The sequence below is a fragment of the Lynx canadensis genome, chromosome A3 (assembly GCF_007474595.2).
Source record: "Lynx canadensis isolate LIC74 chromosome A3, mLynCan4.pri.v2, whole genome shotgun sequence".
In the NCBI taxonomy this organism is placed as follows: Eukaryota; Metazoa; Chordata; class Mammalia; order Carnivora; family Felidae; genus Lynx; species Lynx canadensis.
This window is the reverse complement of record NC_044305.1, coordinates 110,417,048-110,437,920: the sequence shown is the minus strand read 5'-3', so window position 1 is coordinate 110,437,920 and position 20,873 is coordinate 110,417,048. Positions and strand designations below refer to the sequence as shown.

At 43.6% G+C, this 20,873-nt stretch overlaps 1 protein-coding gene across 1 annotated transcript in view; it reads left to right on the top strand.

Moving 5' to 3' along the window:
- The window catches only part of CRIM1 (cysteine rich transmembrane BMP regulator 1), a 192,260-nt gene that overhangs the window by 72,704 nt on the left and 98,683 nt on the right, over nucleotides 1–20,873 (top strand). The window contains exons 3-4 of the mRNA XM_030311318.1: nucleotides 14,158–14,400; nucleotides 15,442–15,562. Of these exons, the coding sequence (XP_030167178.1) occupies nucleotides 14,158–14,400; nucleotides 15,442–15,562 (364 nt within the window). The remainder of the gene's footprint in view (nucleotides 1–14,157; nucleotides 14,401–15,441; nucleotides 15,563–20,873) is intronic.

Here is a 20,873-nt window from a genome sequence, read left to right as displayed (position 1 = left end):
AAATAGTAAGAAGAGGGAGAGAAGATGGGACAAGGAATAGGGAAGGCTGGCTTTCTCATTTGCTGGGCAAGGGATCCACAATGCCTTGAAAAGACAGGGTCAGCAGAAGCCTACACTCGTCTCGGGACAGAATCTGAATATCAGAGGTCACACATATCCGTAGGATTTCAGCCATCACCAGCTGCAGGTATCCAGATAAGTCAAGTCTACCACAAAACCAGGGAGAAGAGCAAAGAAACACATGCTTAAAATGTGAGAAAACTGTGGCAGCACGGAGGGATTTTGCAGACAGAAGGGCTTTTCAGAACTTAATTTCTGTGTTACAGACACTATGCCAAGCCGAGATCATGAAAGCAGATTCTCAGCTTCCACATCTTGCTTTTTCCTGTCTTTAATGCTGAGAGATGTGTGTGGTATTTATTGCCAGTTCCTCTTGTCTTAGAGTTTCTACGTTTCTGTGGCTGGGCTTCGTTTTCTGAACGGACTGGGGGAAATTGCCAAGAGGTCTAAACTTCCTGGAGATTGGATTGTTCCAGAGGAGCCCTGTGGTGTGCCACATGGAAGCTGTCTCCTTCCAGGTCCCCAGTCCCAAGTCCCTTGGTGTTCACGTAGATCCCATCTTGGCAGTCATGCCACCCTCCTGCCCCCAGCATGTTTGTTATCCATGTCTCAGAGAACAAGACTCTGCCTGTGTGGATGAGTAGCTTATCAGCACCTAAGTGGTGGACAGCACCACAGCCACCTTATGACCAGAGGTTGTTCTTCTGACCCTTCTTAGCCACTCCACTTATAAAGGGTTACTTTTGCTTGGTTTGTATACTTAACTGATTTCATAATAAAGGAGCTTTGTAATCAAAATTTTAAGCTAGATTCTAAGCAATTTTAAGTATTGCAGAAAAGATGAGTAACTGTCAGGGAAAGATGCACACTATGGACCAAAGGGCGAGAATGTTAGTATGATAACTGACTGTGTTTCTTGGTGGAAGCAATGTAGAATTCCCCAGGAGACCTGGCTTCTGGCCCTGCCTCACCATTCACTAGCCAGATGACCCTTGGGCAAGTCATTTGGTTTTGCTAGGCCACCATTTTATCCACTTACATGTAAGAATTTCTGGCTAAGAAAAATTTTCTTCTCCTTTGACAGAGATGTCCTGTATGTAGATAGAACCATTCCCACATTTCTATGCAAGGTCAAGCATTTTATTTCCTCTACTTTCTTATAATTAAACCTTCAAATCTTCAGTCCACCCTTTTTTCATACCTTAATTACAGGAAGGATTAGATTGATTTGTTGAAATTAGAACATTCCAAAAGAGACCTAGCTTTCTGCTTAAAGTTCGTATGCATGGAAAATCTAGGCTCACTGATGACTAGGGTATATATATGCTTGCTTTTTTAAAAACATACAAATTGTTACCATGTCTCTTACATGGCAGTTGATGATTACATATTTTTGGAGTTGATAAATAAATAATAATCTTCCAGGCCTGTTTAACACCTAGACATAGATCTTTGGTAAGAAACACCTACCTGTATTGCTTTCTTTGAGTGTTTGTCAAGTGATTCTTCAGAATGTTTTACTTACTTTTATTCTTTAAAGGGCAGTACATGAAACATTTGAGTGACTCAGTCTGTTAAGCGTCCAGCTCTTGATTTCGGTTCAGGGCATGATCTCATGGTCATTGGATCAAGCCCCCATGTTGGGCTCCACAGTGAGCTTGGAGTCTGCTTGGGATTCTCAGTCTCCCTCTCATTCTGCCCCTTCTCTGCTCATGTATGCACATGCGCGTGCACTCTCTCTCTTAAATAAATAAACTTTAACAAATAAAAAAAATGGGCAGTATACTTCCATATTAACACAGTTTATTTCCTTAGAAAAATTATCGTAGAGGTTCCTAGTCCCTGCATCCACGTGTCCATTCTCCTCTTCCATAAAGTTTTGGCTACCGATATGGCCACCCAGAATAAAGACTACATTTCCCAGACTTCCTTGCAGGTAGGTGTGGCTTTGTGACTAAGTCCGCGCCAGGTGAAGGGAGCTGAAGGGATAATGCAGCTTCTCACAGTATGCCACTTAGAGCTGTGCCCTCCCCCTTCCACTTTCTTCTCTTCCCACTGGTTGAAAGACTAGATGGACGAGGGCTGCGCAGTATGTATTGAGGAGCGAATAAATGAAAGGAATTTAGGTCCCTAGTGACTTTGTGTAGAGTCTAGTCCCCATCACACATTAAGTTAAAGTTAAATTTCATAACACTCTGATTCCAAATTATTACAAATTCCCAATTATTAGAGCGTGAATTTGTGAGAGTTGGTTCATCATATACTAACTACTTTGCCCCCTTTAATTCATTCTGGTTAGACTGATTTATGGTGTCATTATGTCCTTTGCTGCATTTGAAAATGTTTGGAAGTATGCTATACCCCTGAAATGTGGGAGCAGCCCCAGCTGTTCACTGGCAACAGCCCTGACCTCTCCATGCAAATCTAATATAGTGGTCTGAATGTGCGCCTGTTCTCTCCATGAGCTCCTCTCTGAATTTTATCTCAGGTCTGAGATGGTAGCTCCCTGTGGGCTGCTATTTAGTGTAGAAGAGGATGAGTTTAGGCCTGTCAGGTCGTCAAGCACAGTACTGTCCTTTTACATCGAATACCAGCTCTAGTACATATCTACAGAGAGAGAGAAGCAGCTTTGCCTGGGAGGAGGAGAGATGATGATAGAGCTTACGAGAGTTAAAAATTTTCAAATAGACATGGTTTAAAGCAGCAGTTCTCAAATCATGGTGCCTGGACAGCAGCATCAGTAACCTGTGAATCTGTTAGCAATGCATGTTCTGAGGCTTCAACCCAGACCAACTAAATCAGCGACTCTGGAAGCGAGGTTCACAGTCCATGCTTTAAAAAGCCGTCTAACACACTCAAGTGAGAACCACTTCAAAAGAATGTTGGAAAGCCTGAGAGCGGTAGTTACAAGGGCCATTTCCCGATGGGAGTAAGGAGTCTAGAAGAACTTTGGCTAGAGGAAAACGACCAGGTGGGGAATGAATTGAAGAAGCACATTCTTCAGAGAGAGGAGTGAGAGTAAGCCGGGGTTCGCATCATGCTCCTGAGAAGGGTCTAAATACTATACTCCTGTGTTTGGTACCTGGAGCCCCTCTGGCCTCTGCTTCTTGGTTCAGGCGTTTCATCAGCCAGATGTGCAGAATTGCCTTTGTGTCACTGCAATTCTTAAATCGCTGGTATTTTGGGGTGGAAAAGGTGCTATAAACCCAGACTATGATGAATAAGGATAGCGCTTCAACCACCTACCTGGCAGGTCGGCAGGTTGAACCTCACCTTGCTCTGGAGGAGGGTTTTGAGCCAGGAGCCAAACGCTTTAATTGCTATGAAGGGGGGAGGGGGGAAGTAGAATTTCCATGTAAGGGCTACCAAGAATATAAGCTATTTAATAAATTATTTTTTGAATGCCTTTTCCATTTTGGTAGTTGAAGTTTGAAAAATGTTTGGAGTACTATAATTATCATTTCTGGGAAAAAATACACATCGCAGTATTTTTGTTTTTGCTGCAGGTCAAGTTGTCGTTCCGGATGGAAAGTAAACACGTCCCTTTGCTCAGCTGCAGCTCACATATTTGTAGTCTCTGGGTGCCCTCTTGGCGGTCGTGGTAGATGAGGGTTTATGCCGCGGGTACACAAAGAATACAAAGACGGCATAGAAACGTGGGGCCCTTTCAGGGGCTTGGCCCAGCACAAGGCTGATTAGGAAGGAATGGTCAGGAGGGTGGAGAGGCCTTCAGAGGAAGAGTTGTAGGAAGGGAATGAGGCTGTTCTGAGAGACGCTGACCACCAGAGGTGGTCTGCAAGGAGGAAGCACTTTCTTACTGGGGAGGGCCTTTAATGGTGTAGGTATAAATGTCAGGAGGCCTCTGTGTGTCTGTTTTGGGGAGGCAGTCTTTAACATTATATTCCATCTTGTCAATTTGCTAACTTTGTGAGCCAGTCCCATCAGCACATCTTGAATGCAGAAATAGCTAGGGAAAAATCTCCAGGGAAAACTACCTCTATAAGGCAGCTTCCTTCCTGCTCTCCAGACAGAGCAGAGACTGTTCTCTCAAAAAAGTGGCCTTTTTTTTTTTTTTAAGAAATCAATAAAGAAAGTAGTGGAAGTTGACAGAGAAGCAGCACTTGAGTCAAACTTCTAGCATGCTAAGATGACTCTGTAGGGAGCACGCTAAGAGATGTGTGTATGTGAGGATATATGGTGTGTGTATGTGTTTCATAATCAGCTTCACCTTTGTCAGTAATAGCAGACATATAATGATCACATCTGTGTCCTAGGCACTGTGTTGGGCATTAGTTTTAAAACAGAGAGGAGGAGTGAGCTAATATTAGCACCTAGGATAATGCTTTGCGTGTGTATATGTATGTGTTGATGTACGTGTGCACATATATGTTTAATATGAAATATTCTTTTATATTTATATAGCTTTTATAAATATTATATATTTATACAATAGGAGCGAATGCATACATTTTGTTTTCATCTCCAAAACAGTCTTGTAGGGTAAGCATTTTGATGCCCCATTTAACACATGAGTATACTGTACTGAGTATTGTTAAGTTAGTCTGACTCAAAGCCTAGACTTTTTGTAATAATTGATGATGGTGATAAGAGCTCTTCTCTTCTGGACACTTGGATGCGCCAGGCAAAGGGCTGCTTGCAATATATATTACCTCGCTTAACTCTTACAACAACCCCGAGGAAACTTGGACACAGAGAAGTGTCAGGAAACGTGTCCAAGATCACACAGATAGTTTCAGAGGAGCCAAGATTTGAACGTACTTTTTTCTGGCTCTCAAATCTTGGTAGTAAGCCAGTAGGTATACTGACTCCCATGTATGCAAGAGAGAGAGAAAGGTAGCTGAAAAGAAGCCTCTGTTAAATGACGAGCCACTGGTACAAACAAGTATTTTGTCTTAAGTAAAACAGAAATTAAAAAAAGAAAGGAGGAAGAGAAAGAAGAAATAAATGGCCAAGATAATTTTTTCAAAAATCTACTTCCATATTTTTAGCCACACAGTTTTTGTGTCCCCCAACCCCCCGCCCCCGCCAGAATGTGCAAACCCTCATGAGAACTACCAGTTGAACAGCTAAATAGCCCGCTGTTGTTCCTTTGCGGCTGCTGTTGTCAGCAAAGACTGAACAACAGCAGCGTCCTGCGGTGCCTTCCGCCCGTCCTTTTTCCATGCTGGTCTGCGCCCTCCTTATTCTTGATCTATCATTTTAATCACATAAGTACAGTCGCTTTCAGGAACTTCTGAAGACCTCCGATCAGCACATAGTATTCTTTGGAGTCCTCAAGACTTTTGAAATCCATATACCACCTCTGGACTCGGGATTTTATTGACAGAATTGCTGACAATGCCCTTGGTTTTCTGTTCCTTCCTTCTTCAAGTCTCGTAAGATCTCATTTCTTCCACTGTACTTCTAAAACTCTACGTGGTTAACAAATACTGGGGTTTTAAAAGGAGGACTGGTTCCTCCTCTAATTCAGCAGTTACTGCTGGTCCTCCCGGAGGCCCTGCTTGCAGAGGACGGGCTCACAGAAGGCCTGGCTGAAGGATGTCCACAGAGACACCCACACGGCCAGCCCCCCATTTCCAGATGTGCCGCACCTTTCAAGTCCAGATCCTGATTTCACAAAAAGAGCCTGGTTTTACAGCATCCCCTTCCTCAGTGGAGGAAAACTTGAAGTGCAGAAAGCAACCCATCCAATGTGGATCACTCAGCAAAATAGAGGCTTTGTTTTCTGTAATGGACATTGCCTTCCGCTTCAACACCACCCTGGGGAGTTCTTCATTTCTAAGGTTTATGCCTCTGTGACATTTTCAAACTGTTATGAAGATTCCTCTTAAGATGTTGCTGAACTGACTGCACAAATCTAGTTAATTTAAGTTCTCCTCATTAGTCATTTTCCCATTCTCTAGTAATTTTCCTTCCTTTTCTGGGGGCTTGTGTTTACGGCAAAAAAGGGAACCAGGGACTCAGAGTAGTTTGTTAGGCAAAATTAGTCTTTTTGAAAGAAATCTTCCATTTTCTTTGTACACTTATCCAAACCATCCTCTGAGGCTTTATTTTATTGCCGGTTTTTAAAAATAAAATCCTTGTTACATTTTGCAAGTTTGTTACTGTGTACAAATATCTAAATTTAATTATATGAATGGCAAATCCCTCTGGGAGTAAATTGAATACGTGTTCGTGGTGTGAACTAATGGATGATGAAATAAAACGTCCCTGGACTCAAAATTCTAATAAACTTTGGTAAACTGTGATTTAACATTCAGTAGGATGTACGTAGGCCATGTTTGGGATCTGACTCTCCCACTCCCTACCCTCTACCCCTCTCTCAGCTATTTTCATGCCTCCCAGGGAGCTCTGACCTCTTCCAAGAAGACTCTGGAGAACTCGTTGATTCAGAGTTCCTGAGAATTAAAGCGGGTGTATTCTTGAGCTTCTAGATTGTTCAAGCTCCCCAGCGGTTCTTGTGTGCAGCCAGGGTTGAGAATCATTATTCCAGCCCTGTGGTTCTCATACCACCACTGCATGAGAATTCCATGGAGGGTTTGTTCAGCGAGATTGCTGGGCCGCACTCCCAGTTTCTAATTCTGTAGGCCTGATATGGGCCTTAGAATTTGCATTTCTAGCCTATTCCCAGGAGATGATGAAGTGCTTGTCCATGGCCCACTGTTTGAGAACCATACTCAAGACCACAGAATCACCTGGAGATCTTGCTGAAGTGCAGATTCAGTAGGTCTGGCCCAGGTGTCTGAGACTGTACAGCCCTAACAAGCTCCCAAGTGATGCCGATGCCGATGCTGGTGGTCCAGGGAGGCCACCCTTTGAGTAGCAGAGCTCTAATGTAAAGCGTTATTTTCAACCCAATTCAGTAATATCCTACATTGAAAAGATGTGTGGGCCGGGAGAGTCCTAGAGGTACCATGGGGCTCAGCATCTGGTTTGGACCATTTGGGGCAGGCAGAGATCTGGAGGGCTCAGTGCTTCTTTGGCATCTGGCCAGCTGCCGTTTGACAGGATGTTTGAATATACCCTTTGCAAAGCTCTGTTGTCAGTAAGGAACTTCATTGTAAAGATTCCTGGTTTGCTTGGAGGAGTAACACGGTAATTCTCAGCTCTAATCACACAATAGAATCACCCAGGGAGCTATTAAAATAAATATTAATTCCCAGGCTTCTCCCCCAGAAATTCTGATTTAATTGATTTAAGGTGGCATCTAGACAGTGGTATTCTTTTTTTTTTTTTTTCTTTTTCATCCAAAGTACAGATTTTATTATCTACAAAGAGACATTTGCATTTCTGGAAAATTTTCACTAAATGCCAATAAATCTTTATTTAGGGAATTTCAGGCATCAGTTGGAAGGGTATTTTGGTGCAGAAAAAATTTTTTCATTATTCTTTATTTTTTTTCTTAGGAGATTGAAGTTCATTTTATTTCCTTAGAAATTAAAGCACTGAATGTTTCCATGCATATGTATGATGTGATAAAGTATGCAGGAACTCCAGAGGCCTTATCACCTAGGTGATTTTTATTTGCTTATTTTTTATAGGATTTTTCTTTGAGATATATATATATATTTTTTTTTAATAGAATTTATTGTCAAGTCGGCTAATATACAGTGTGTAAAGTTTGGTTTTGGGGTAGATTTCCGTGGTTCATTGCTTACATACAACACCCAGCCCTCATTCCAACAAGTGCCCTTCTCAATGCCCATCACCCATTTTCCCTTCTCCCTCACCCCCATCATCAACCCTCAGATTGTTTTCTGTGTTTAAGAGTCTCTTATGGTTTGCCTCCCTCCCTCTCTAGACAGTGGTAGTCTTAAAAGCTTGATAAGTGATTGTAATGGACAGCCAGCATGAGAAGCACTAAAGTATCTTATGTTGCAGCTTTACAGATCATTTCATTTTTTTTCTTTATATCTGGCTAATTTATATTCTGGGATGCAAACTAACTTTATTAGGTAATGAAAACAATGTAGTATGGCACTTTTAACAAACTGCCAAGAGAAGGTCATATGTAGATTCCCTCACTGTTAAATCCTAAATTCAGAGTAAAAGAAAGTGCTGGGAAAGTACAGCTGGTGTTTCCGAACAAGCCGAAATATGAAACATTTCTGGGACTGTATCAACAAGCCTAATTTTTTCCCCTCAGGGTTATGATTGTGTGGAACGAGTCTTCACCGCGAAGCTTGCCAAAAAAGGTTATGATAAAATCGTGGAATGTGAATGAAGAGAATTCACAGTGTAACTTTAAAGGAGTCAGTCTCTAAATTTAAAAATATAGGGATGACGTGGCTTACGTTTGTAATAGAAGTTTTCAGAACAAAATAATACTGGATAAAAAAACAAACCAAAACCTCTACCTTTTATCATGTGATGTCTGTAGGAGCAAATGAGTTTGGGAGGCTGGCCAGCCAGAAAGTGTTGAGGACAGTACCAACGACCCTGCACCTCTTTCTTTATCTTTGCCAATTAATTTTGCATTCTGTGTGTGAGTGAAACCATAGCCATTGACGAAATATACAAATACCAGAAAAGCCAATGAGGAAAGTTCAAGTTCCTTTTGCTTTTGGTATTGTGGACCAGTGAGAAGATTGTCGGCTTTGGAAGCTGTGCCACTTGCTTTGTGACCTTAGCCAAGTTTCTTAACCTCTCTGTGCCTAGTTCCTCATCTACCAAGTAGAAAGGAAAATGTCCTCTTTTCCCAATGGAGGAGAAAAGGAGAGGCATGGTGCGTTATGCATAGAAGGTACCCCACTGATAAAGATTGCCTTCATTTCCCTAGCACAGTCGTGAGAACTGAATCCTTAATGAGAAACATTATATGTCAAAATATTTTTCCTGTAAGTCTTTATTGGTATTTTCTAGCTGGGAGTTACACTAGTTTAGATTTCTTCTTCATAACTGTGAGGTATACTTTTCTTTTTGGAGGGTAGGCTTGCTCTTGCCTTAGCACCTTCATCCTTGCTGGTCCCTCCATCTGAGACATCCTGCCCTGCTGTTTGTGTGCCTTCTATCGTTCATTCAGGTCTCTGTGCAGGTGCCCTCACCCAGCGGGTACACCCACGTTGCTGATTCTACTTCAGGGCATTTATCGCCCCGCAGGCACCATGGTGTGTAGCTCTTTGTTTATTGTCTCACTCCAGAATTCTGAATCCAGGAGGGCAAGGACTTTGTTTTATTCCTTTTATGCTCTAAATTCTGTGCCCAGAACCCTCGGCACATGGAAGTCATTCAGTAAATGTTTGTCGGATGAATCAGAGAAGGATTAGAGAAGATTTCTCCGACTTCACCTCACCTGTACCACCTCAAGTGGCATAGCCTCCAAAACCAAATCTCCTCTCATGAGGAGATTTGCCTGCCAGGACGGCCAGGTGGCCCCTGTGATGGCTTCAGTGATGCCACAGCTACTCTAGGACTTGAGATTATAAGGGAGGGGGGACTACCAGAGTGAGGTGGAAGTCCCAGAATCTTCCCCTCTTTGCTCCCTGCTCTACCTGCTAAATTCTGTGATATCAAGTCCAGTCCACACCTGGGGGTCTCGTGAAACGTCTCTGTGGTTGGAACTCCCAAGGATTGTGTCTCATGACCGTGTGCTGCCTGTGTGCATTTGTGTTGTGTGTGAGAATCAGGATAGATTTCAGGAAAATGACCGAACACCCAGCAGCGTTGATTTTGTAGTTAGTTACTGGTCTAAATTTCAGTAGTCCATTTCATGCTGCCTGTTTTCCATTAACAAGTGTGCAGCATTTTAAGTGACCATCTCCAGAGATTTTGAAAGAGGAAGAAAGTTTTCGTGTCAGATGTGTGGGACTCTGCAGAAAATCAGATATAGTGAGAATCTGGCAATATCATTTTCTCTTCTCTTTTTTCCCTTCCCATCTAGTAGTTTTCGTTTCGGCTTTGGTTTTATTTAAATCTGTGTTTAAGGGGCGCCTGGGTGGCTCGGTCGGTTAAGCGTCCGACTTCGGCTCAGGTCATGATCTCACGGTCTGTGAGTTCGAGCCCCGCATCGGGCTCTGTGCTGACAGCTCGGAGCCTGGAGCCTGTTTCCGATTCTGTGTCTCCCTCTCTCTCTGCTCCTCCCCTGTTCATGCTCTGTCTCTCTCTGTCTCAAAAATAAATAACGTTAAAAAAAAAAAAAAAAAGATTTAAATCTGTGTTTAAGTAGAAAACTCTCGACTGCGATTGCTACTTGTAGATCATGATTGCACTTTCCTTGTTGATATAGGAACCTGGAGAAGATCTACAACTGGCCAGCATGTGGTCACACGGGTTAAAGTGACTTAGATTGAGACGCACTTTTCATTATCATTGTAAAATCGTTCTAATACTGGGTGACCCTGTCAATATTTTAAGGGCTAACCTCTTACAAGAAGATAATTAATATGATGAAAGAAGCTTATTTTCTCTCCATAACCTCCTCTGTTACAAGTGATTCTGTCACTTTAATCTTTCTGTATCTGGGGCAGTTTTTGTTCTTTTTTTTTTTTTTTTTTTTTTTTTAGATGCCAGTTGCAAAGTGTTGCCAAGGCAACCAGACTGAAACCTTGTTAATTAACTTAACTATTATATATAGATTTGTTAGACACTGTAGGGAAAGAGTCAGAAGAGGCTTCTTTTCAAATGGATGAAATTTAAAATTCAGAGGTAATATCAGAAAAACCTTCTAAATGAATGGGAAATACAGGTGTGGCTATAGTTTTCTCCTTATTTTTTTCATGGAAGAGAGATGGAATGGAGACGTAGATGAATAAATGAAATCTCTTAGAAGAATTAATTTAGAAATGGGTCGGAAAAGAAAGTATCAGAAAGACACTTCCTGATGCCATGGTAACCATGGTTGGGTACCCAGGTGATGACTGATTGGAGGAAGGTGCTAGTGAGTAACGATACTGGATAATCCATCAAGACCTGAATGGAGGGTTAAAAGAAGAGAAAAGCTAAGAATGTTAGCAATTACAAGATGAAAAGAAAGATACAAATCTTAGAAATCTAGATTCTTTAAAAGCATCATTTTACAACTTGCCAAGTCAGTATCATAGGCTTGAATCTTATGCCTACTAGTCATGGAGTTAAGAACACAAGCTTAAAAAATTAAAGTAAAAAACTGATAGCAATACAAGAAGTTGCTGGTTCATAGTGGATGATTTTAATAGATCCTTCTTGGAAATTAGTTAAAAAATGTGAGCTAGAAGTGGTCTGAATGTCATAATTAAGCCTGATTGGATAGATTTGCAAGTTTACATCTAGTAAAGGGAAAATACATGTTTTTTTCAAATAGCCATGTATTTTAAAGATGACCTTAGGCCATATTTATACACATATTTGCCAACTCTCTCTCTCTCTCTCCCTCTCTCTCTGTCTCTCAAGAAATGAACAGAAGTAGAAAATAGTACCGAAGTAGTACAGCCTACATTCTCTGGCAAGAGAATGAAACAATACAGTTAATCTAAGAAAACAATGATGATTTTAAATCTGCTAATTGATTATATAATAAATCACAGGGAAAGCCAATATGGTCATCTTGAGAAAAGTTGAAAAAGTACTTAATAAGATTTAAAAACCCTCATTTTTAACATTCCTAAATCCCTTTGGATAGTGGTTCAAACAGTGTCTGTGATAACCTACATTTTGTATTACAAAGGCATTTGTATTACAAGGGCAGTTCTTTTTTTTTTTGTTTTTTAAGTTTATTTATTTTGAGAGAGAGCAGGGGAGGGGCAGAGAGAAAGGAGAGAGAGAGAGAATCCCAAGCAGGCTCTGCACTGTCAAGGCAGAACCTGACGTTGAGCTCAAACCCACAAACTGTGAGATCATGATCTGAACCAAAGTCAAGAGTTGGATGACTGAGCCACCCAGGCGCCCCACAAAGGCAGTTTCTAAGAAGTAAATAAATCTCTCAAGGCTTGAACTGCAAAGCACATAAGTAGGTGACAACATTGAGACTGTGAAGCATAAAGAGCAGAATAACCAGGAAGATCTAATATGTTGGGTTATAATGAAAGCGTGTTTTATTGAAGCATATATTTGGAAAGTCTGATTGTACATAACAAGTATTTCTCAGGAGAAGAATGGAATAGAATGTGACACAGAATAAGTTCATCGCAGCACATTCACAAGAGGAGGAATGAAGTGTTATTGCAGTTAAAGTCACAGAGCTCGTGGTATGATTGGACACAGTGTGTTTGTGTTTGCCTGAGAAGTCATCCACGGGACGTACTTAACCAACTCCATCTCCATCAATCCCCATGCTGTCAAGATTCACTTTCTCCTCCCCTAAGAGCTTAATGATTTGTTTTGTCCACACTGATGGGTATCCAAGACTGGAGTTCCTCTTGTGTTCTCTTCTCCGGGCAGTTGCTTGGGGTTACCATAGGAAAATAGGATATATGCATTCTCCATCAGCCTACTGCAGCCACGCTGGCCTCCCCACCCCTCCTGGGACATGCAGGATGGTATGAGCTGTTCCTGCCACTGGAATGCTCTTCTCCTAGATATCTCCATGGCCCTCTCTCTCCCTCTTTTAAGTCTTGGTTCAAACATTGGTTTCTCAGTGATGCCTGTTCTGACCAGATTATAACCGCCGCCCCTCCAATCGCTCTGATTCCCCCTTGCTCTGTTCCATTTTTTTCTCCATAGCACTTAGCACCCTCCACTACGACACACTTTGCTTATTTATGATGTTTAGTGTTTATTTTTTGTCACCCTCTGCTGTGCTGTAAACTATATGAGGGCAGGAATCTATGCCTGTTCTCCTTACAGCACAGCTCAAGCTGCTAGAACAGCAGGTGCTCTGTAAATATTTTTTAATGAATTTACTACACCTGTGAGTAGGAAGGCTCTTTCATCGGGCGTTTTGATTAAACAGCAAGTAGACAAGGAAGATGGTCAGTGAAATGAAAGATACAGCCATCAAGGTAGGAGTGACCTGAGGAGCACTTGGTTTTGGAAATAGAGCTATACTTGTGTAACACGAAGAGATGAACGACCTGGAAGTGAGGACACCTGGATTCGTGTTTTACTTTTACCGCTGACCACACGTGCATCAGTTGAACTTAATTTTTAGTTCAGAAGACTAAACTAGGTGACCTGGATCTGACCGTGCTTTGTGATTCTGGATGGGTTTTACTGTAGAAAACACGGAGCTAATGATAATGTACCCCAATACCACATGGCGTCATTTTCACCCAACATTTTCTGAATTCCGTCCCCCCTTCCCCCCCTCGCCCAAGAGATCACGGGGCTATGATGACGTGCCTTGGGTTTGTTTCAGCCTTTTCCTGAAGGACATAATGTTGGTGTAGGTTTCTTAAAAGTTTAAACCCAGAGACTCAGCTGTGGACTGGGGCTCCAGAAGCTAGGGCTTTGTTCGATTTAGTTTTCTTTTCTTTTAAAATGGAGGCGCAGCAGTGGTCAGTACATAATGCCTGAGGAAGGAGAGAGGGGCATTTGATCTCTGCTAGAGGTAGACACGCCGGATGGTGTTTAGGGAAATTACATGGCAATTTAGCTCCTTCTCCATCTTGTGAAGCTTCCATGTCATAGAATCCTGTGGTCTTAAATAAGTTCATCTCTTCAAAATTCAGGGCTCAGAGAGAGAGTTCTTTCGTGTTGATAATCACATACCTTTGTGTCCAGTCCCTGAAGTAGCCAGGATTTGTTTGTGGGTCTATTTTGGGGTTTTAAACGTATGCTGTTTTTGAAGAGCAGGCCTTAAAACTCCTTTTAAGTTCAAAGGTCTTTCGGTCAGTAAGTGATGATGTCCTCTTCCCAGATCGTGCACCCCACGTAAGCACCTTCCCGTGCCACTCTTGATTTTGGTTGGCACATGGAACGTGGATTTTTCAGCACAAGTGAGCGGGGAGGTGGAGAAGGCCACCGTGCTCCCCCCGCCGTGTCATGAGCAGATCTCAGGGGAGATTTTCATGGCCGGCTGAGCAGAGTGTGACAGTTTCACTGGTTTCTTTCTCTCCCCTCCTCTTCGGTCCATGAATAGATCCTCAGGACTGCCCCTGAGTCTGACAACAGCGCCCCACACTGCCCCCCGGGCACGTGCTAAATTCTTTCTCTCCCATTTAGAAGAGAAGCCAGATTGCTCCAAGGCCCGCTGTGAAGTCCAGTTCTCTCCACGTTGTCCTGAAGATTCCGTTCTGATCGAGGGCTATGCTCCCCCCGGGGAGTGCTGCCCCTTACCCAGCCGCTGCGTGTGCGACCCTGCGGGCTGTCTGCGCAAAGTCTGCCAGCCGGGATACCTGAACATACTAGTGTCCAAGGCCTCAGGGAAGCCGGGAGAGTGTTGTGACCTGTATGAGTGCAAACCAGGTACGCGCGGGCGTCGCATCGGCGACCTCGCTTCTCTGCAGCCCAGGGTCGCAGGCCCCTCTGCTGCCACCGCTGCCGGCCTCCCAGGGAAGATGGGCTTTGTTGCCGGCACCCTGCACGCCTGCCACTCTCACTGCTGACCTCCTAGTCAGAGGGGCAGGGTGACAACTCGCTGGTGCACACGCACCTGCCGATAGGGACCATCTTTTTTCTTTTCTCTCTTTTCCTTCAAAGTCTGCTTGACGCGGGAAGTGGGGTGAGAATTTATGATGCTGTAGCTCTGTGCTCCATTCCCCCAGAGAAGAAGGTCAGAGCCTTCCTTGGTAGACCTATCGCTTTATCACCTTTAAAAACAGTCATCATATGTAAACAGAAAGATGCATATGTAAATATGCATCCAACCACCACATGCGTTAGAATGAAAATCTCAGCCCTAGTCTTTCTCCTTGCCGGTTCCCTGCCATCCGTCTGCTGGCTTTAGAGCATGTGCTAGGTCTCAGACTGTTTGCTCACCTTCTTTGCTGCATTTGATTTGTTGTCCTGTCCCAGCTACCTATTGCTTCGCAGTATTTCTAACATCCTTGTTCTTGTGCATTTCTAATACACTCTGTGAACAGGTCTAAACTATAGTGATTTCTTTTTTGCAAGTCTCTAACCATTGGTCAGACTTTTTTTTTTTTTTTTTTTGGTCTTAACTGCTGGATAAAAGCCTCAAGCAAAACAATCCCTTGTCCATCTCTTGCAGTGTTGTGCCAGAAACGCGTCTGGCTGACCCTCACCATCCACATAACCAGCACTGGCTTCCCTCTCTCTCTGTGTCTTCATCCTAACTTTTAGAGGTCTTATCCCCTGCTTTCCTGGCGCAGATACGGGCCCTACTGCCACTCTCTAACGTGGACCGAAATGAAAATGTCAGTGCAACGAGAGGGTTCTGGGGAACAAGGAAACCGCACACATTTGTGAAGAGCCAGTGTTTCGTTTCAGGGACTCCCAGTGCAAGTAAACGTAACAGTAAATGGTGCCTCTGTTTGCCCCTTCCAGTTTTCAGCGTGGACTGCAGCACCGTGGAGTGCCCCTCCGTGCAGCAGGCCGTGTGCCCTCTGGACAGCTACGAAACTCAAGTCAGACTCACAGCGGACGGTTGCTGCACCCTGCCGACAAGGTTGGTCCGTCATCAGTTGGTCAGCTCTTCTCCGCTGTCTCGTGTGTTAGCATCACTGAAGGCACAGTTTCAGGCACGCACTCTGCTCTCCCCAGGTTATCAGGGAAACCTAACACGCTCCTGTTTCTGAGGAGAAATCCTGACTATTCCTGTGACTTGGTATTTACACGTCTCATTCCTTGGGTCAAAGCCAGATGTCATCAGGTCAAGTCACTAACCCTTACAGGTTCTTCCCTTCCGGGTGCCTGTGCACTTTGGCAGGTTGGGAACTGCATGGGCATATGGGTCCCTCAGCACGCAGCCAGGGAGGCAGCGGGGTGTTGATCAGAGCGGGCACGTCACTTGACCCTTCGCAGTGAGTCTTCCGGTTCTTAACTGTTGTGTCCAATGGGATGAAACACAGCAGACCTCGTGGAGCTGCTCCCACGGAATCCTTTACGTTTGCCATCACGCATCGACCCGGACCTGCTAATTGCTGAGGCAGAGAGGAGTCTAAATTCTGCTGATGCTTTTCTGGAGGAACAAGCCAGCCCTCTTTGCCTTGATGGGGAAAAAAATTCCTGTCATTTTAGTCATAGTAGCAGGACATCCACTCAGCCCTCCAGGACCAGGCTCACTCCAGAACTTGAGGGTCTCCAGGTCGGGTCCTAGACAGTCTTCAGAGAACCACCGTGGAGCCGGCCCTTCGTACCTGACTTTGGGGGAGACCGTGCTCAGAAACATGGGGTTTCTGTTCCGTTTCCCCTGCTGAGACGCCCTCCCCTCTTCCCTGCCATGACCTCTCCTCCATCTTTCCCAGGCCACTAAGGCATCATTTTGACCAAGTCAACTCGTTTCTTTCTCCTGTGCTCTGCATTTAATATCCACAGTTGAAACGGGCCTTCTTAGCTCCCTTTCTAAACTGTCCATCTGCCCTGTCCAGTGCCAGCACTTCCCATGTGTGTCTGTTGAGGAGTCATTTTGATTTTCCAAATGGCCCTGTCAACATAATATATATGGTCTGTAGGTAAGTGCCAGTGATTTGTAGTCCATAATTGGAGTAGACATCCAGAGTGTGTTCTGATAATTTCTTTTCTTCTCTTAAAATGACATTAGTTTTTCCCTAACCTTTGCCCTGTCAGAAGCTCTAGGAACCTCTCAGACACATGTTACACCCCTTATTGTATCCATTGTACGGTATCATAAAGCAGATAACAACGATTCACGTACTCACAGTGTGTAGCCCCCTCTGAGGACATTACAGTGTGATAATGTATGTGAAGATACTTGGAAAGGGGTAAAACATTGTGCAAACGTGAGGTATTACCAATCCGTAATGGAGGAACGGGGAGCGTCATTAACGGTAACAGATGTCCCTTCAAGGTCTTCACGAAAAGGAAGGTAGCACATTATATTAGAGAACCTAATTAATCAAAACTAAGCCAGTTGTTAATTAACAAGTCCTTCAGTGAAGAAGAGGGACAATTCTCAAGTCACTGTTATAAACGTAACATGGCACCATATGCACGTAGGAGGCACAGTAGGCGAATTTTCAGCCCCTCCAGGGGGTCGAAGTGGGTAAAAGACATACTTAATCTCAGTTTAAGGAAAAAATTTTCTCACAACTAATGACATACAGTGATGAATTGGGCTGCTTCCTCAGCTCCCCAGAGCTGTAGATTTCTTTCCGTCTGGATGGCCACCTGCCAGGAATGCTTAGAAGAAATGTTACACTGGAAAGGAGGTTGAGCTAGATGTCTTCTGTTTTATCTCTAAGCTTCTGTGAGTCTTACAAACATAAACCTTAGGATGCTTATTATTGTGTTGATGTAAATTTGACTTTGGCATCCAGGGCTCAAAGAATGGTCAGTCAGTTAAAGGTGCCTCTAATGAAGAAATTGAAAACAGAGACGGAAGTCATTCAAAATCCCGCTGTAAATGGGGCGCCTGGGTGGCGCAGTCGGTTAAGCGTCCGACTTCAGCCAGGTCACGATGTCGCGGTCCGCGAGTTCGAGCCCCGCGTCAGGCTCTGGGCTGACGGCTCGGAGCCTGGAGCCTGTTTCCGATTCTGTGTCTCCCTCTCTCTCTGCCCCTCCCCCGTTCATGCTCTGTCTCTCTCTGTCCCAAAAATAAATAAACGTTGAAAAAAAAAAAAAATCAAAATCCCGCTGTAAATTATTTGCGGGGGAGGGATAAGTTCTCACAGCCCTTTAGTTTCTGTATTTGAGATGGTCGTTGACCCATGGTACTCCCCGCCCCTTGTCCGCGTACATCCTGTGTTCCCGCCTGGATGAGACCCCTCTCCTCACTTGCCCATGCCCAGCTGATGCTCATGCCAGTGCCGACAGCTGGCTTCCCTGAGCACCTTCCCCTCCTACAGTTTCTGCTCCCCTTTCGGGACTGCATTTCCTTCTCTTTGAAGTGTTTGAAGTCTTCAGCCCTGAGGATGACTTAGGTGCCCTCCTCTGCTCACTTGTAATTTAATTCCCATGTGTCTCTTGAAGCACTTTCTATGATACATTGATATCATTGATTTTTTTTTTTCTTTTTTCCCTTCTCTGTGTGATTCTCAAGGGAATATTTTATAGCCTCTAGTACTAGTATAGGAATTGTAATGTGTCAACCTACGTTTGTTGATAGGTGAATGCATGAACGAATGAATGAGCAGGCCCACGCTAAGCCATGTTGATTTCTTTCTTGAAGAAGAAAGCATGAGTATTTTTAGTTTCTTGTTACCCTCCCACTGTTGGGTGATAAATACTACTCCCCGGCTCACTTTAAAAACCTTGCACTTTTCCCCAAGCCCCTTCTTTATGGCCCACTTCTCCATACTGCAGAAATTCTGCATTCTAAGCACCAAGGTCACCTCTCAAACCCTTTATCTCTCCCTTCCACCTTTTCTAATATTGTTCACACTGCAGGACTCCAATTAAATTGCACTTTATCCAAAAGGTCTTCATGCTTCAACCAACACCCATCCTACGCCCTGGGAGCTCCTAACGTGTTCTTTTCTGTGTTGCCAACTAATCGCATATTTCCCTGCATTGTTATTTCACTGCTACACGCATAGTCTTGTCTCACCAACTAAAGGACGTTTCTAGAGGTCAGGAATTGTGTCTTCTTTCTTTTCCTCTGTATATGCATTCATACTGAATGAATCGGTAAATGCAGAATGCACTCAGACCGTGGTTAAAACCTAGTTTAGCATATTAAGTGGGTTCCCGCTTACGAAGGAGGATGATAGGTCCTACTTTGGCAAGAGAATAAAAAGCCAAACAATCATGTGAAAATGGAAATAAAAAGAAGAGAGCCTACCATGAGTCATAGCAGGAGTATTTCAAGAGAAAAAAAACTACATGACTGTATTCTTTTGTGTGATTTATGTTTTTCAGAGTATGATGTTGAGATACACAGAAGACCATTTTAGAATACATAAAATTAGGTTGTAACTATTTGGTCTTTACCGCTTATTTATAAAGAGCATTATTAAGAACTTAGAGCCATTTTGGACCAAAACCAGCGATGTGGAGATTTCCGGGGGAAAGCCCTTTACAGTTAGGGTGAAGGTATCAGAAATGTTGGCAGTAGAGATTTACCTTAATGACCCCTCTTTTGTAAAGATGTCTTGGACTTTCAGCAACGAGGAGAGGAGCTTGTGGACTTTGTCCCCCTTGCCTTAAAGAACAAATTCCTCTCTCCGTTGTTCTCATCCAAATGGAACTCCCATTCCCAGTGAGACTCTCACCCATTCCAGCCCCTCACCGCCCTATTTCGGTGTGAGTCCTTGTGCAATTTGTGACTTTTTGTTTTATTTTTTTCAGCTATTCATCTGTTTGTCAAGCATAACTTGAGCTCTTACAAGTGACAGACTCTACCCTCTAGATAGTCTCTTCATGCGTGGATATCTCTTTTCTGTTCCCGATGAGTGCTGGTTTTCCCACCTTACCCCTGCCCTTTCTACAGACAGGTCCTTCCTTCTTTACTTGCTGCATCTTTGCTTTTTCTTAATGGCCCATCCTTCGTTTCCACCCTCTTTGGCTGTCTTTTCCTGAACTTCATCCCATTCTGACGTCATTCTTGCTTGCAATACAGTGAACTCTTAACCATTTTTAATTCTTCTTTCCTCAGCTAGGTTTTAGGTTTCCAAGCACCCTGCCAATTTTTTTTCTCACCTTTTCTCTTCTCTTGGCCCTGGAATGTGATGTGAGCTCATCACACCTTTCAGGAGACGGTGAAAGGAAGGAGGGTTAGTGGCCACGGGCCTAAACACTGGATGATGGCAGAAAGGAAAAACAGCCCTGTCCACAGGGCTTATGACACCTGTGGTTCTTGGAAGGCCCTGCGTGTGCATGTGTGCGTGCAAATGCCTGCCCGCAAAAGGAGTCTTGTAGCAGAGGAGGTTACGTCTGATACGTTGATCCAGATGATATCTTTATGGGGAAGGACTAAGTATTGAAGTAGCATGAAGGTGGCGATTCCAAGGACAGCTTAACTGTGTAATGTGCCTTACTGTTTACAAAGCGTTTACGTTTCTGTTGTTCTCATTTTATCATTCTGATTCCATGAGGAATTTATAGATAAGAAAACAGAGGCAGAGAGAACAAGTGAGCTGTGCAGAGTCATGTGTTCTTTGGTACAAGGATGAGAGCAGGTCCGAGTCTTCAACCCAGCTTCTCTGATCCCAAAGCCTTGTCCTCTCCACTGCAGTTTTTTGATAACTGTGTTTTGCTGTTGTTTTTAAAGTCCAGGAAATAATATCAGTGATTATGAATTTATATTTCACCAACATATGTACGTATTTCAGCATTGTACATATTCACACAATGTGCATATGTTTCATTACTCGTTGTCACACAACAAGCCACCCCCAATAGTAGTAGCTTAAAACAACAGAGATCTGTTATTCCTCATGCCTCCGTGTGTTAACAAGGTGGTTCTCCCACAGTCTGCTACCTTTCTGCTGCTCTCTCCTCCTCCTCCTGTCAGTGGGCAGTTGACCCAGGAGGAGACCCATGATGTAGGAGCCGCTGGGCACCACCTTAGCGTGGGTATCATTTAGCTGACCATTATTTTGAACTTCCCTCCTTAAAGTTGTGACTACCTGGTTAAAACTTGGTTTAGCAGAGAATGCCATTTTTGGATGCCATGAGATCTGCCTGGTGAAAACCACGTCAATTTTAAAAACAAACACAAAACCTTTCAGAGATGTTGCACAGAAATTCTTCTCTGTAATGGTTGATTATAGAATGGTTGGGTGAGAGACATGGACCCACCAGCTGTAGCTAAAGGGTCCATCCAGCCTGGGATGTAGGTCTGTGCGTCCCGTGTTGTC